This window comes from Neomonachus schauinslandi, chromosome 1, assembly GCF_002201575.2.
Source record: "Neomonachus schauinslandi chromosome 1, ASM220157v2, whole genome shotgun sequence".
NCBI classification, from domain to species: domain Eukaryota; kingdom Metazoa; phylum Chordata; class Mammalia; order Carnivora; family Phocidae; genus Neomonachus; species Neomonachus schauinslandi.
This window is the reverse complement of record NC_058403.1, coordinates 197,336,323-197,350,074: the sequence shown is the minus strand read 5'-3', so window position 1 is coordinate 197,350,074 and position 13,752 is coordinate 197,336,323. Positions and strand designations below refer to the sequence as shown.

The 13,752-nt window shown below is 60.0% G+C and overlaps 2 protein-coding genes across 3 annotated transcripts; both read right to left on the bottom strand.

Annotated features, from left to right (window-relative positions):
* Window positions 1-1,178, bottom strand: TMEM89 (transmembrane protein 89). The gene is made up of 2 exons (XM_021687038.1): window positions 555-1,178; window positions 1-186 (listed from the first exon to the last, which is right to left on the bottom strand). The coding sequence occupies exons 1-2, from the start codon at window positions 939-941 to the stop codon at window positions 1-3; spliced, it is 573 nt and encodes a 190-aa protein (XP_021542713.1). The 5' UTR covers window positions 942-1,178.
* Window positions 1,179-2,558: 1,380 nt separating this feature from the next.
* SLC26A6 (solute carrier family 26 member 6) lies at window positions 2,559-12,539 on the bottom strand. Of its 2 annotated transcripts, none has more exons than XM_021686937.1 (21): window positions 12,517-12,539; window positions 10,520-10,678; window positions 10,299-10,438; window positions 9,966-10,076; window positions 9,253-9,416; window positions 8,880-9,044; window positions 8,648-8,800; window positions 8,232-8,314; window positions 8,000-8,147; window positions 7,619-7,732; window positions 7,434-7,511; window positions 7,015-7,110; window positions 6,665-6,771; window positions 6,449-6,518; window positions 5,370-5,462; window positions 5,162-5,281; window positions 4,668-4,760; window positions 3,764-3,940; window positions 3,520-3,574; window positions 3,103-3,239; window positions 2,559-2,865 (listed from the first exon to the last, which is right to left on the bottom strand). In XM_021686937.1, the coding sequence occupies exons 1-21, from the start codon at window positions 12,537-12,539 to the stop codon at window positions 2,851-2,853; spliced, it is 2,301 nt and encodes a 766-aa protein (XP_021542612.1). In that variant the 3' UTR covers window positions 2,559-2,850. The 2 variants fall into 2 exon arrangements, with proteins under 2 accessions (XP_021542612.1, XP_021542613.2); XM_021686938.2 differs by having other exon boundaries at window positions 7,619-7,684; window positions 12,517-12,529.
* Between the last annotated feature and the right edge of the window lie 1,213 nt (window positions 12,540-13,752).

Below are 13,752 nucleotides of genomic sequence, written 5' to 3'. Positions count from 1 at the left end.
TCACCCACTCTGGGCGGGAGTCCCCTTTATTTGGGACTTCTGTTGGGTAGATATACGCTGCAGGTGGCTCTCAATATGGACCAGGAGGGAATCCAGCATGTGCAGGACACCAAGGAGCAGGGCGCGGTCTGAGATTGGGGTCCGCCGTTTCCAGGGTCCAGGGAGGTTAGTGGTCACCTGTGGATGCTGAGGATAGGACCAAGAGGCAGGAGTAAGAGCAGAGGGACGGAATGGGGGTGTGGTGAGGGGCAGCGAGGAGACCAGGGAGAAGGGCACAGGAAGGGAGTTGGTGATGGAGGGTCACCGAGGGTCTGTTGTGGGCTGGGGAGGTCACGGGGGCCACAGGGGCTGGATGAGGAATAGGGAGAGTAAACGGGTGGACAGATGGGGACAGAGTACTGGCCACAGGCAATGGTCAGGGGCTGACGGGTGTGGACAGATGTAGGAACACAGGGTGTGAGCAGTGGGGGAGGGGACACAAGGCCCAGGCCCAGGCCCTCAGTGGGTCTGAGCGGAGGAGGCGGCTGCGGCGGGCAGAGCCGCGCTACACTCACCTCAGACTTAGAAGCCTGGGAGCGCCGTCGCTGAAGCACTGCTCGGCCCATCATCAGCATCATGGTAGTGGTGACCGTGACCCCAGCCACAGGGTAGATGCGGCTCATCTCCAGGCCCATCCAGTGGCCAAGACAGCCCAGGCTGCCCCCACAACCTTCTAGGCTGTTGGGCTGGCAGCCCCAAGGCTGGAGGTCCAGTCCCACCTGGTACCACAGGGGCCGAGACCAGGCGTGGGAGGGAGCTGGCAGGGCCAGCAGGGGCAGCAGGAGCAGGAAGGACGGTGCGAGCAGCATGGCGGCGCCAAATGCCCGGATAGAACCTGGGTGCCCGGCAACGGGCAAACACCCCTCCCCCAGCAGCAGGCAGCAGGTTCCAGCTGGGTCCATGGCCTTTCATGAGGGGCAGCCTGGCCAGAAAACACAGCAGGGTGGGGAAGGGGGGCTTCCAGGGCCGAGGGGGGTGGCAGGCTTGAAGCTTGGGTGCCAATCTCCTAGCCAGCCCAAGACTGAAGGAATACCTTCCCCCACCTCCTCCTCCTCCCGTAACGTTCAATCCCTAAAATTCTAACACCTCACAGCTCCTAAGGCTGTTGTCCAGCATAGAGCTGCTTGCTGGTCCCCAAAGTCCAGCCTACCCCACAGTCCAAATTACAGCAGGGTGAACCCTCACAAGTGTGGGGCCCCCAAACGCTCTGAATAAAGCCTGAAGGCTCGCGCTGGCCCGTGAGGTCCTGCGTGCTGTGGCCTCCCTCTGGCCTCGTGCAGGCCTCCCTGGTGTTCCCGAACACAATTGCTGTTTCCTACGGCAGGACACAGTCCTCCACTCCACTTCTCACGGCTTGTGTGACCTGCTCCCTTAGCTTCCCTCCCATGCCCCTGTTGGGCAACACAGTCCCTCCTCTCTTGCGTGACCCCGTTTTGTTTTCTTCAAAGCAGTTCTAATAATCTGCAATTTCTTATTTGGGGTCTGGCCTCCACTCCGGCACATAAGCTTCACTCACCCAGTACTTCCCAAGCACACCACACGCCAGGCAACATTTCTGGTGCAGGGACATGGCGTGTCAGAGTAGATTAAAAAGCCCTGACTTCCTGGGCTGTGGTTGGTTGGGGGGGGCGGGACGCCGATGATTCGTGAACACAGAGCAGGATGCCGCTGCCAAACACTGAGCTGGACAAGGGGCACCTCGGTGACTTGAAGGGCAGGACAGCCTCTGTCCACTTGCCCAGCACAGAGGGGGGCACCTGGTCATTACCTGGTGGACGGCAGAGCTCATGTGTTCTGAGCAGGTAACAGGAGCTTGGCATTGTTATAAGCACTCCTTGGCACTGCCTCGTTTAATACTCACGGAGCAACCCACGACATGGATGCGGTTACCATCCCCGCTGTGGTGCCGAGGAGACCCAGAAAGATTCTAGCCCCCCACCCCCACTCACTCAGAGCATCAGCTGGCCCGAAGGAAGGCCCACTGCTGCCCACTGGGCAACACACCCAGATGCTGACCGTTTAAGGTAGAAATCAAGCACATGCTTCTTGGCAGTGACCTGCACAGCCCAAGTGACCTAATGATATGAATGGGCTTTTTCCCAAGTAAGTCAATCCTACGCATTCTTACTTCTCGACACAGACCAGCAGTGCCTGTGAACACCATGCTCCCCCAGCTGGTTGCTCAGGCATTTACTCTACACCCTCCAGGGGCTGCACTCACTGGGACCATTCCTGAGAAGCAGGTCTGATTCCACAGTCTTCCAGCTGAAGACACAGGCGCTGAGGGTTGTGCGTGGCTGGGGAGCTTGAACCTGGGGTGCCCCCACCCTGGCTCTGGGCCCCATAACTCTCCCTCTGGCTCTCTATTCACTCACTGGACTCTGCCCTCCTCAAACCTCCCCCCAACTTCTGACTTCAGCCCCCCACTTTGGAGCATAAGAAGAGTCAGGAGTCAGGACTGTGGATCACTGCCCACCCCACCAAGCCCACACCAAGGCACAGCAAGCTGGTGGTAGGCAAACAGGTCTTTATTTTTGGGGCTAAAAACATGCATCTTCCCCCAACCCAGCCAGTCTGACTCCAGTGTCCCATCCCAGGCCCAGGCCTATAGCACTGAACTTGGGAGACCCAGGACCTCCATCCCTGAGTTATGTGTGTGTGTGTGTGTGTGTGTGTGTGTGTGTGTGTGTGTGTGTATCCGGAGGGGACTCCTGGGTGACATCTGGAGGCAGCCCAGGGGCAGGGAGATTCTCAGAAGTGCCTGGTCACAACCTGCAGAGGTGAGCAGTCTCAGGCAGGGCGGCGGCATGGTCAGAGTTTGGTCATCTGAGTGGGCAGAGGAGGGGAGGCTCCAGTCAGTTTCCAAAAACACATATCAACCCTTTCCCCCCGGAAAGCAACCCCTGCTCCCGGGAGCAGCTTCAGCTGAAGGCAGGAAGGGAAGGCAGTGGGTCCGCTGCGGCAGAGCCATTCAGGATGGGTGGACTTCCTGGAGGTGGGGGTCAGGATAGGGACAAGCAGTAGACAAACAAAAACAGCTCTGTGAGCCAGAGGCCAGCTCACCAAAACAGGGCTGGCAGGGCTGGGCCTCGGGTGTTGGAGGGCAAAGAGGACAGCATCGTGGACAGAGGCAAAGAGATGCTGCTTAGTGATCGAAGCATCGAAGAAGTGCCCAGCCTCAAGCTGGGCGATCACAGGAGCTGCGGGCAAGGAATAGGTCTCCCCTAGCTCAGAGAACCACCAGGAACCCCAACCCCCAACCTCAGTCACCAGAACACCCTGACCCATTTCACCCACGACCTCTACCTCCTGAGGTGACAACAAAACCTCCAGTCACTCCTGACCGTTGACCCCTACCTCCCAAGACACCTCTGACCTCCAGTCTCAGAGAAAGAGTTTTCCTTGTGCTGCTTGGCAGACTCCTTGGCTGAAAGAGCCCCACTCCCCTCCCAGACCACTCATGCTGTACCCCCCACGCACTGTGGCAGGCGGCCATATACACTTCCACCTCGATCTCTCGGAAGTCGCTGAAAATCTGCAACAGAAAAGGGGGCCAGGCTCAGAGGGAAGCTCAAGGGCTCCAAGGAAGGACTCAGGCAGGTTGTGGGGGAGGGAGTTTTGAGAGGGAGCTCAGAGGAGCTCTTGGGTCTAGTTACGGGGTGAGGAGGCTTAGGGGGCCTTGTCCTCTCCCAGGGCTCTTCTTAGGGGTGCCCCAGCCCCTTACGTTCTTCAGGTTCTTGATGCACACAGTGTCCACGAAGGAGAGGGCACCCAGGTCCAGGACAAGGCTGTGGAAGTGTGGCTGAGGCAGGCCCAGGGCCTTCAGTGTGGACCCATTTGGGGCCTTAGCATCTTCCTGACCACTGGCTGCTGCATCCTCTAGCTCATTCCCTGTGCTCGCCTGCTGGGAAACCAGACACCCTGCAAAGGCTGCCCAGGAAGGGGTGATGGCAAAGAACACACACGGACAGGCAAGGGCCACACTGGGTCAGATGTGGGAGCATGCATGCAAACACCTGCATATATGGGACATGCAGGGGACACATGAAAACCTGGACATGGAGGAGACTCTTGTATGTAAAGACAGGAGGGACAGGAGGGACACATGGGGATGCACAGGAGAGGAAGCCCAGACTCAGGGAGCATGCACAGACGTGCATATACTGCTCTGTTATCTCCCGGGCTCAGGTCTAGGGACGCTTAAGAAGGTGGGGTGCTGGGTGACAACGCCCCATCCTCAGCCAGCCAGGGTGGGGCGGGTAGGGGGCCCAGGGACACGTGAGCACACACAGACAGCTTGGCACCCTGCCTGGGTCTCTAGTTGAGCTTGGCGTCCCTTTTGATCCCATATTTTTCCTCATAGCCCCAGTCCCTTCTCTCTACCCATGAATCTTGTGGACTCCACAAATTCAACGTCTTTGGATGGTAGACCAGAGAGCCACAAGCAGAATCTATGGCAGATCACTAGGCCTCTCTCCAGAAGGCATCGGATCCATCACCACCCGCATCCCCCCACCCCCCACCGCTGGCACAACCACCTCGAACCCACGGCTTTCCTTGCAGGACATGCATGGACCACTCACATCTCTGCAGCTCATGGCTGCCCCCTCTCCCACCTCCAGCCTCACCTTAGCCTTGGAGTCCTCCACGTTGTTGCTCTCCATGTCTCTGATGCTGATGTTGACTTGGATGGAAACAGATGTGCCCTCGGAGGTGGCAGTCTAGGCCGGGGAGAAGGGGGACAAGAAAGCGCTCTCCCAGCTGTCATAGGACAGCCAACCAGGCAAGTCTGGTATCACCCCCAGGCTTTGGGCAGCTAGGCAGGCCAGAAACTAAAGCTTGGGACCCAGGGCTGCCAGGCTGGAGGTGGTGGGGTTTTCACCAGCTCCAGGAGCAGCCAAAAATGGAAGAGGACTGTGGTGGTCCATGCTATCACTGGCTTGGGGGTAGTGGGGGACAAAACTCTGCCCAGAACGCTGACCTGCCGGGGGAGCAAAGCAGGGGCCCAGCAGGGTGGGGGGGCATCAGGGAGGAAGGAGGGATGAGTGAGGCTAAGAACTCAGGCCAGGAGGCCAGGAGAAAGAGCATGTGGGTTCAGCAGCAGGACAGGGGGCAGGAATACCTGGATTGAAGGGGCCCCTGCCTCTTTCTGGAGACTCTTCTGCAGTCGCTTCAGCTTTTGCTCCTGCTTCCTGAGCCGCTTCTTCTTCTGGGAGATGAGGTGGTCAACGTCCACACCGCACTAGAGGCAAATGTCAGGGAAGGGGATGTGGATGCTCTGGGGAGGTGAGGGAGCCTCTCACACTCACCCTGGGGACCCCCGGACTCACCCTCTGCTTCAGCGCGTCGCTGTAGAGCTCAGCATTAGCAAAGTACATGGTGGCTGAGGAGCGGAAGACCTTCACGCCTGGGACCTCCCTGGCCTGGGGATGGGTCAGGTTGGGTGGCTGAGCCCTCCATTCTCCTGGTTGTATCATGTTCTCCTGCTGTCCTCCCCGTGTGGCCCAGGGCTCCCATCACCAAGCCTCTGCTCACCGGCCAGCATGGGCCCAGCCTGCGGCCCCTGTTCTCCCAAGATCTTGGGCCACAAGCTTGGCCATATCACCCCAACTGCTCGTCCTGCTCCCTACCCCCCAACCTTGCCACCCAGGCCCTCAGCCAGGCCTGTCAATGCTTCCTCCAGGGCATCCTGCACCCTCCCTCCCCACCTCCCCTCCCTTCTGCCAATACCCAGGCCAGGGTATTAGGCCTCCTCGTGGGGCTCCACCCCCCACCCTGTGGTCTGTTTCCTGCCCGCGCACAGAGAGACCCTCCCCAGCTCCCACTCCATCCAGGGCACAGCCCAGGAAGTGTGGCACTGCTCAGCACTCGGGCCTGCATAATGTGCCCCCACCTCCCTTTCCATCCTGCTGAGCTGCTCCACCTCCTGCCCTCCCCTTACTCTGCCTGATTATACTGTACTCAGACTCCAAGGCTCCATGTCAGCAGGAATGGGCTTGTTTTATTCCAGAACCCCACTATTAGGCACGAGGCTTCTCAGGAGGTAAATGAACCACTGAGATGTGGGAACTCCACTGATCAGATCAGGAAACAGCCTCCCCTACATCCTCGTGCCCCGGGCTCCTGCCCCACCAGCATTCTTGCACCAAGGCTGCTCGGCAGGATAAGGCTTGACTGCTGGCTCCAAGACAGACCCCTCTCCAGGCTCCTCAGTCCCTCTCTGTCCACTGCTCCTCTGTCCTTTCGTAGCTTTTGAGTCACAGACCCAAATTCCTCCCTTGAAGTTCCCAGGACCAAAGCACTCTCAGCCCCCAGGGTCTTTGCCGGGTATAGGAAGGACTAACAAAGGCTCATCCTGCCTCTGTCCCACCCCACCAGGCCTTCCTCCTGCCCAGCCCCTGCCACCCACCTCTGAGTACTCAGCCACATCTTGGTAAATGTCCGTGTCCGGCACCTGCCCCAAGATAGAGTAGCGGGGCCTGTGAAGGAGAGTGTGTGAGGAGGGGGCAATGAGGGGGTACCAGGGAGCCTAGGGTTACCCCTGAGATGCGGGAAAGCTGGAGGGAGCCAGAGTGGCCCTCACCCCCTCACCAACTGGGATGGGGGACCGAAAGGGGAGACTCACAGCTGTGTGCGGACCACCACGAGCAGCAGGGAGAAGACGACTGAGATTGCCAGGCCGATGTCCAGGTTCAGCAGGATGGTGGCCACAAAGGTCACCAGCCAGATGAGCTAAAAGTAGAAGGGTAACATGGCTAGGGGAGTGGGAGAAAAATGAAACTCCGCCCAGAGTGCTGACCTGCCAGGGGAGCAAAGCAGGGGCCCTGGGGGCATCAGGGAGAAAGGAAGGATGAGTGAGACTAAGAACTCAGGAGGCCAGGAGGTCAGGAGAAAGGCCATGTGGGTTCAGCAGCAAGACAGGGGGCAGCAGGACAGGGGCCCCCAGACCCACCCCTGGGCTCCCAGGCCTCTCACCAGATCCATTCGATTCGACTTCCAGAGGGAACATATGTCGCTGAACTGCTTCATCATGCCCTTCAAGTTCACGATAATGGCAGCTGCCAGGACTGCCTGGACGAGGACAGGGCGTGTCAGCAGGGGCTGCTGCGAGGTGCCCAGCTGCTGACAAGCCTGACCACCGGGGCAGGAGCCAGACCCACGCTGGCATCACCCCGCATGACGCTAACGACCACCCCGAGCCAAACAACTTGGATCCGACTCTGAAGGGTTCTAATCCCTGACCCTTGACTCCAAATCTCACCCTAAAGAGCTGAACCTTGACAAAGAGGTCATGCATGACCTTGTATTCCTGCCCCCCCCCCAGGACCTGACTGACCGGAGCCTCTGGCCTGGCCAAGTCCCTCAAGCCTGGCTGGGTGGATGTGGCCACTCACCTTGGGCAGGTCTCTGAAGAGCTCCCCAAGTTTGACGATGATAATGAGGATGAAGAGGGAGGAGACAGCTCCAGCCACCTGTGGGGGGTGGGGAAATAGGGGTGGAGGGAGGTGCGGGGTGGGATCGCCCAGCCAAAGTGGTGTGTGTGCGCGTGCACAGATGCCCACCCACTCCCGAAGCCCACCTGTGTGTTGCCCCCGGCACTCTCCTGTACCAGACTGCGGGACATGGAGCAGCTCACGGGGAAGCACTGGAAGATGCCCCCAATGAGGTTACTGAGGCCAAGAGCCACCAGCTCCTGGTGGAGAAAAAGTGCAGGTATGTAGTGCCTGGTGCCTGGGCCACTATGTCCAGGCCTAGGTGTCCCCAACCTCCATCCACACTCAACAGCCCCCAGACTTGGCTGCTGCTGTCCCAAATGCCTTGCTCTCCCACCCTCAGTCCCCTGCATGGCCCCAGCACATCTGTTTGCGGTTTCCCTATGTCCCACCTGATACTCCACACCCCCCGCCCCCAGGCCCTGGGGTCTCTCTATACCCAGCGACCCCTGTATCCCATCCCAGACCTGGTTGCTGTCCACCCGGTAGCCGTGCCTCAGGGCGAAGATCTTCCCCAGTGAGATGGCAATGGCAAAACCAACCACAGCGATGGTGAAGGCATATCCCACCAGGCTGGGGAACAGCTGGGGGCTGGGGGCCGCTGGGGGCAACAGCCTGTGAGAGGCATCTGTGAGGCCAAAGGAGGGAGCTGGCCCTGGGCCCCCAGCCCTCCCTGACCGGACAGGGGCCAGAGCTCACCCTGCAGGGATGTCACCCACGACATCCACCCCAAATCTGGCCTTTAGGCCCACACCGTAGGAGATGCCTGTGGCCCCGATGAGCTGGGGAGAGAGGACAGAGTCAGGGGAGTGGCGCTGGCATCATCAAGGGGCTGGAGAAACCACTGTGGGGGTGAAGAGGGGGGCCTGAAGCAAAGCCTTCCGGGGGGGTGGGGAGAAGTGAGCAACAGGGTAAAACACACCACCCTTTGGGGAAAGTGGAGATGCTATCAGGGTCTGGAAGGTACTAACATGGGACCTTCCTGCTGTGGTCACACCCCGTCCCCAGGAACTCTCCCTGGTGCCCCCTCCAGCTGGTCTTTAAATCCTGGGGGGTGCCCGCCAGCAGGGATGTATCCTCCCCTGCCCCTCCCCCCGGCCCCGCAGATTCCGAACCGTTAGCAGCTCCCCAGGGATCGGCATGGGCAGATATCGGTGCAGCTTGTCATTGAGCAGTTTCACCAGCACCAGCACCACCCCTGCCACCAACGCAGTGACCACCGTGCCCACCACACTCTGGGGCAGCTTCAAGCAGACCTCCAGCACTGTCTGAGGGGAGGCAGGGTCACGGGTAGCACTCAAGGTTGTGGGGCGCACCCCGCCCATCCCTCCTCCTGCCCTCACTCACATAGATGAGGGACAGCGGCCCCGAGTGGCTGCTCAGTTGGAGGCCAAACACATACTTGAGCTGCGAGACGAAGACCTGCACAGACGCGGCCGTCGTATAGCTGCGGACCAGGGGCTCCGACAGGTAGGTGACCACAAAGCCGAAGCGGACCAGGCCCAGCCCCACCTGTGGGGTGGCCAGGGGCAGTCAGGGGACACGAGGGTCGGGGTCATCAGGGTGGCTACAGCAGAGCCCGGGGCAGGTGGAATCCAAGGGACATGAGGGAGCAGCCAGGGGGAGGAGGAGGGCGGTGATGGGCAGACCCTCGGGGGAACTGGCAGTGGTGGGGTGAGGGGTGGGGGGTGGGGGGCACATCCTCCTGCCTGCTCCGCACCTGGAAGAGTCCGACCAGGACGCTGAGCGTGGAGGCCAGCTGCACCCGCACAGCATCTCTGGCCACCTCATCGACGGTGGAGTTCACACCCTGCAGGAAGTTCTCATCCGGGGCCAGGGATTCTGTCACAGTGCCCACCATCACAGACATGACAGCAAAGGTGCCTGCAGAGGTAGGTCAGGGCGGGTCTGCAGGGGAGAGGACACTGCCCTACGCGGTAGCCCTGCCCTTAAGGGGAGAGGTCAGGAGATAGCTGGTTCTAGACAAGTATCTTCAGACTACATCAGGCATAGAGAAGCAGTGCTGGTGGTCACGTGTGAACCCTGAACTCAGGGACTCTTGAGGGAGGCCAGAAATGCTGGCCCCGCCTCACCTACCCTGCCCCACCCATGTCTATCGGCTGAGAATCACACCCCTTGTAGAAGGTGAGATGGGGAAAGGGGGCACGGCCTGCCTCAGGCTGGTCAGGACTCTGCCAAGTTCTGGGCCCTTCAAGTTGCCTCACCCACATCCTCCTGGAGCCAGGGCCTGGAGTTATCCTGAATCTGTGGCCCCACCGTCAGAGGCCTAGTCCTGCCTGGAAATGACCTTGGACCCAGCACCAATGCTGTCCCCTTCCCTAAGTTCCCTTGCCCCGCTCGGCCCTCCCTCGCCCTGTCCTCCATGGGGGAAGGTGGACATCCTCCTGCAAGGCTGAGCCTGGCTCCACTCACCCACGGAGATGTGCCGGGAAGTGCCGAACAGGAAGTAGATAAAGACAGGATAGAAAGAGCTGTAGAGGCCAAACACGGGGGGCAGTCCAGCCAGGAGGGCATAGGCTAGGCCTGGAAGTGGAATGGTAGCAATGGAGGCTTGGAGGCCGGGGCCTTGGAAAGGATGAGGGAATCCCAACCCTAGGTCATGGGCCATAGTTCCAGGGGCAGCGCTCATAGCTTCAGATTATGGGGGGTGCACAAGCCCATAGGGCTTCCGGGCCGGGGCCTTGAAGGATTGCAGATCACCCCCCAAGGATTGAGGGTACGGCCTCCAGGTCAGGTATGGCTCACCCTGTGGTAGCTGCATAATGGCCACACTCAGGCCAGCCAACAAGTCGCCCAGGAGCCAGTCACGCAAGGGATACCGGGGTAGCCAGGCCAAAACCGGGAGGTGATGGAACAGAAGGGCTCGGGCCCGAGCACGGGAGCACCTGGGGACACAACAGTAGGCATTGGGGACAGGGTCTACCTAAGTCCTGCCAGCGCCCCCAGACCCCCACCCTCCGCCTTACTGAAACCAGGTTCGCCACTGGTAGGTCGTGGTTGCTGAGGTCCAGCACCCCAGCTCCTCCAACTGTTCCTGGTTCATCAGTGGCCGCTCCACATGGTAGTCTCGCTTCCTCAGCTCCATGGCCTGTGTCACAGGCAACAGTGCCTGTGTGTCCCTCTGTCTGGGGTGGCGAGACCAGAGTCACAGTGAGTGTACCCCTGGCCCAACCTCCCCCATGCTTCCACCTGGGATCAGAGAGTCACCCACTTGACTTTTCTAGGCCTTAAGATCTAGGTAGCTGAGAGGTGGACCCATGCCCAGCCAGTGGAAATCCCTGAACTTTGGCTAGGAAGTCTCTCGGTGGGCCAAAGTCCCCTATGAAGGGATGGCAAGATAAATATAATCCATACCTCCAACCCAGGTATAGCTGCCCCCCTGTGAGTGTTCTATCAGTCCCCATCCCAGGCTGACTGTCCCCCCCAGCCCCTCCCCTGGACAATCCCTGTCCAGTCTCTGAGTCCTCATCCAGCTGCCCCAGGAGCTCAGTGCTGGCTGTCTGAGAACTCGCACAAGGGACCCAGCAATGAGGGGTCCAGTCCTTCAGGCAGGTTCCTCTTTAGAGTGGCTCCACTCTAAGGGAAGGAAAGTATTGGGGCTAAGTTTGCCCCTGGGCCTCCAGCCTGGGGATCCAGGCTGTGGACAAACTCAGGCTTAATCTGGGAAAGCCAGGGAATGGCTCTCACCTGGAGAAGGGGGTCTCACCTGGAAAGGCAAGCTCCCACCTGAAGTGGGAAGATTTCCCCTCCAGAGCTCCTACTACCAGGTGCTCTTTCTCCCAGAGGGAAAGCTCTCACCTGACAGGAAAGTTTGCACCAGCCAGGCATGTTCTGTATTCAGAGAATCTCTTATCCACCCAGAGGCGAACCTCCCCCCCCCCCGCCCCGCGGGGGGGATTTAACCCCTTCCTCCCTTGCAGCCTAGAACTTTACAACTGGGACTAAGGATCCGGGCTCCCGGGGGAGGAGGGGGGGAGAGGAGAGGGGACCTCCCTTGGGAATAGGTGATCTGCTGGGAGGGAGTTCTTATTCGAGGAAGCTCATACTGGGAGGGAAGCTTTCCCAGTGGGGAAAGTTTTCACCTGCCAGGAAAACCAGGGACGGTCTCATCTGGAGGGTACTCTCACCTAAGGGAAGATCTTACCTGGGGGAGGCTCCCACCCGGAATGGTTGAAAGCTCTCACCTGGAAATAGACCTCAGCGCAGGAGTCTTCCCTGAGGGGAAACTCTCCCCTGCTGGGAAAGTTTTCAGGAAAGTTCTGATCTGTGGGCTCTGACCTAGGGGTAGGATCTCCCCCGAGGGGTAGGAACTCGCCTGTGAAGAACCTCTAACCTGGATGAACTGGTCAGAGAGTGGAGTAGGTGCAAGGCAAATAGATCCTCAGAGATTCTTGACACCGCGGTGTCACAGAGATCTTTGAGCCCCCTTGCCCCTCCTCCGTGAGTCACTCAGGTCTTCTTAAAGGGCTCCCCAACTCCCCAGGACACGTGCTTGGAGGGCGGGGCCTAGATCCTTGGCCCCTTCCCCGGGGAGGGCACCTCGGTCCTTCCAGCCGGACTCCTCATTCCCGGTCAGTGGTACAGCTGCGTGGGCTCAGGCCACCGCTATGGACTCCTTGCGGCGACCTCCCGGCCCCAACGCGCCCAGCGGCTCACCTCCTGGGCTGGGGCTCCTCCACACTCAGCCGCCTCCCGCGGCCCAAGGCTAGCCCGCGGGCGGCGCTCGAGTGGCTTCCCGCACAGCCCTCAGGGGCGGGGGTAGTGCGGGCTCCCGCCCCATCCCTCGCTTCAGGGGGCAACCGCCTGCAGAAAATCGGCAAAGCTGCAAACCAAGGCGTCGCAGGGGGAGGATGCCTGCTCCGGACTGCCCCTTCCGAGCTAACCCAAGCCGGCGCCTGCACCGGGGCTACGCGGCAGCTCGCGGACACGGACGCGGAGAACCGGAACCGTGCCCTGCACTCACCCCGAAGCTTCAAACAGCCCCATGGCCAGTAGGCTGCCTGCCAGGTGGCGGCGGCAGCGCCTAGAGCTCCTGCGCGCAGCCGGGGACCTACGCGGGGCTCCAAGGGGCCAATCCCCGGACAGGACGGGGCAGGCTTGGGCCAATCAGCGTGCTCGGGCGGGGCCTAAGGGACACCCTTCAGGAGGGGCGAGCCCCCGGGAGGAAGATTTAACCCCTTCCTCCCCTGCGGCCTGGAACTTCACAACTGGGACTAAGGATCCCCGCTCGGCTACGGCCGTGGCCGGGGTACCTGAGTACGACAGGGCGGATACCAAGTCCTGGCTTCTCTCGGAGGGTCCCCGCGGGATGGGGAGGGAAACCCCCCAAATGGGCTGCCTGGGGGCGCTGCTGGTAACCAGAGCCTTAGCTCTCCTTGGGGTATCCGGTCTACGGGGCCTCTTTTGCCTCCCACTAAGGGCGGCGCCTTCAGGCTTTCCCCTTAAGACCAGTGTCTGATACCGAAGGTGCTCAAGGCCTCCCTTCAACTCTGGACATCCAGACCTGAAATGAGGCTGCGAGGTTTCCCTCCCCTACAGGGCACAGCCTGGCATCTCGCCCCGAAGACTTCTGCCTGAACGGGGAAGGAACACGATGTCCTGGCCAGCTGCAAGTCCGAGAGGCTAGTGGGGGTCAGTGCTGTTAATGGGCTGAGAGGTTGGCAAGGGCAGTTCCTAAGGTTGATTGGAGCCCTGGCCAGGGCAATTGCCAGGTTAGAGTTGCAGGCCCTGAAGACCAAGTCATCATGCTGACACCTTGAGGAGAGAAGGGATTTCCCTGGCGCCTTACTCCCAGGACCTGTGCTCATACTTCAGGCCCCCCATCACAAAGCACCAGGCCAGAACTCAGGGTGAAAGAGATGGGAACTTGGTCCAAATGTCAGACAAAATGGGCTAAAAATAGCTGACTATTGAGGGGGGAGGGTCAGTGCTCAGATTTCTCCCAAAGGTCAGCCTGGTCTGAATCATAACCACCCTCCTATGCTACCCACCCCACTCCCACTCCCAAACAGAAAGACGCAATAACCATTTTCTATAGAAGTTTATTCCCAAAACAGAGCGCGGCTTCACGGAACAATTTACACAGATGGGGAAAGGGACCACTGGGCTGGAGCAGGGGACCGCCAGAGAGGGGCATCTATAGAACCTAGGACATAGCAAGGACACCCCCCTCTCCCCAGAGCAGGCCCCTCAACCCTTC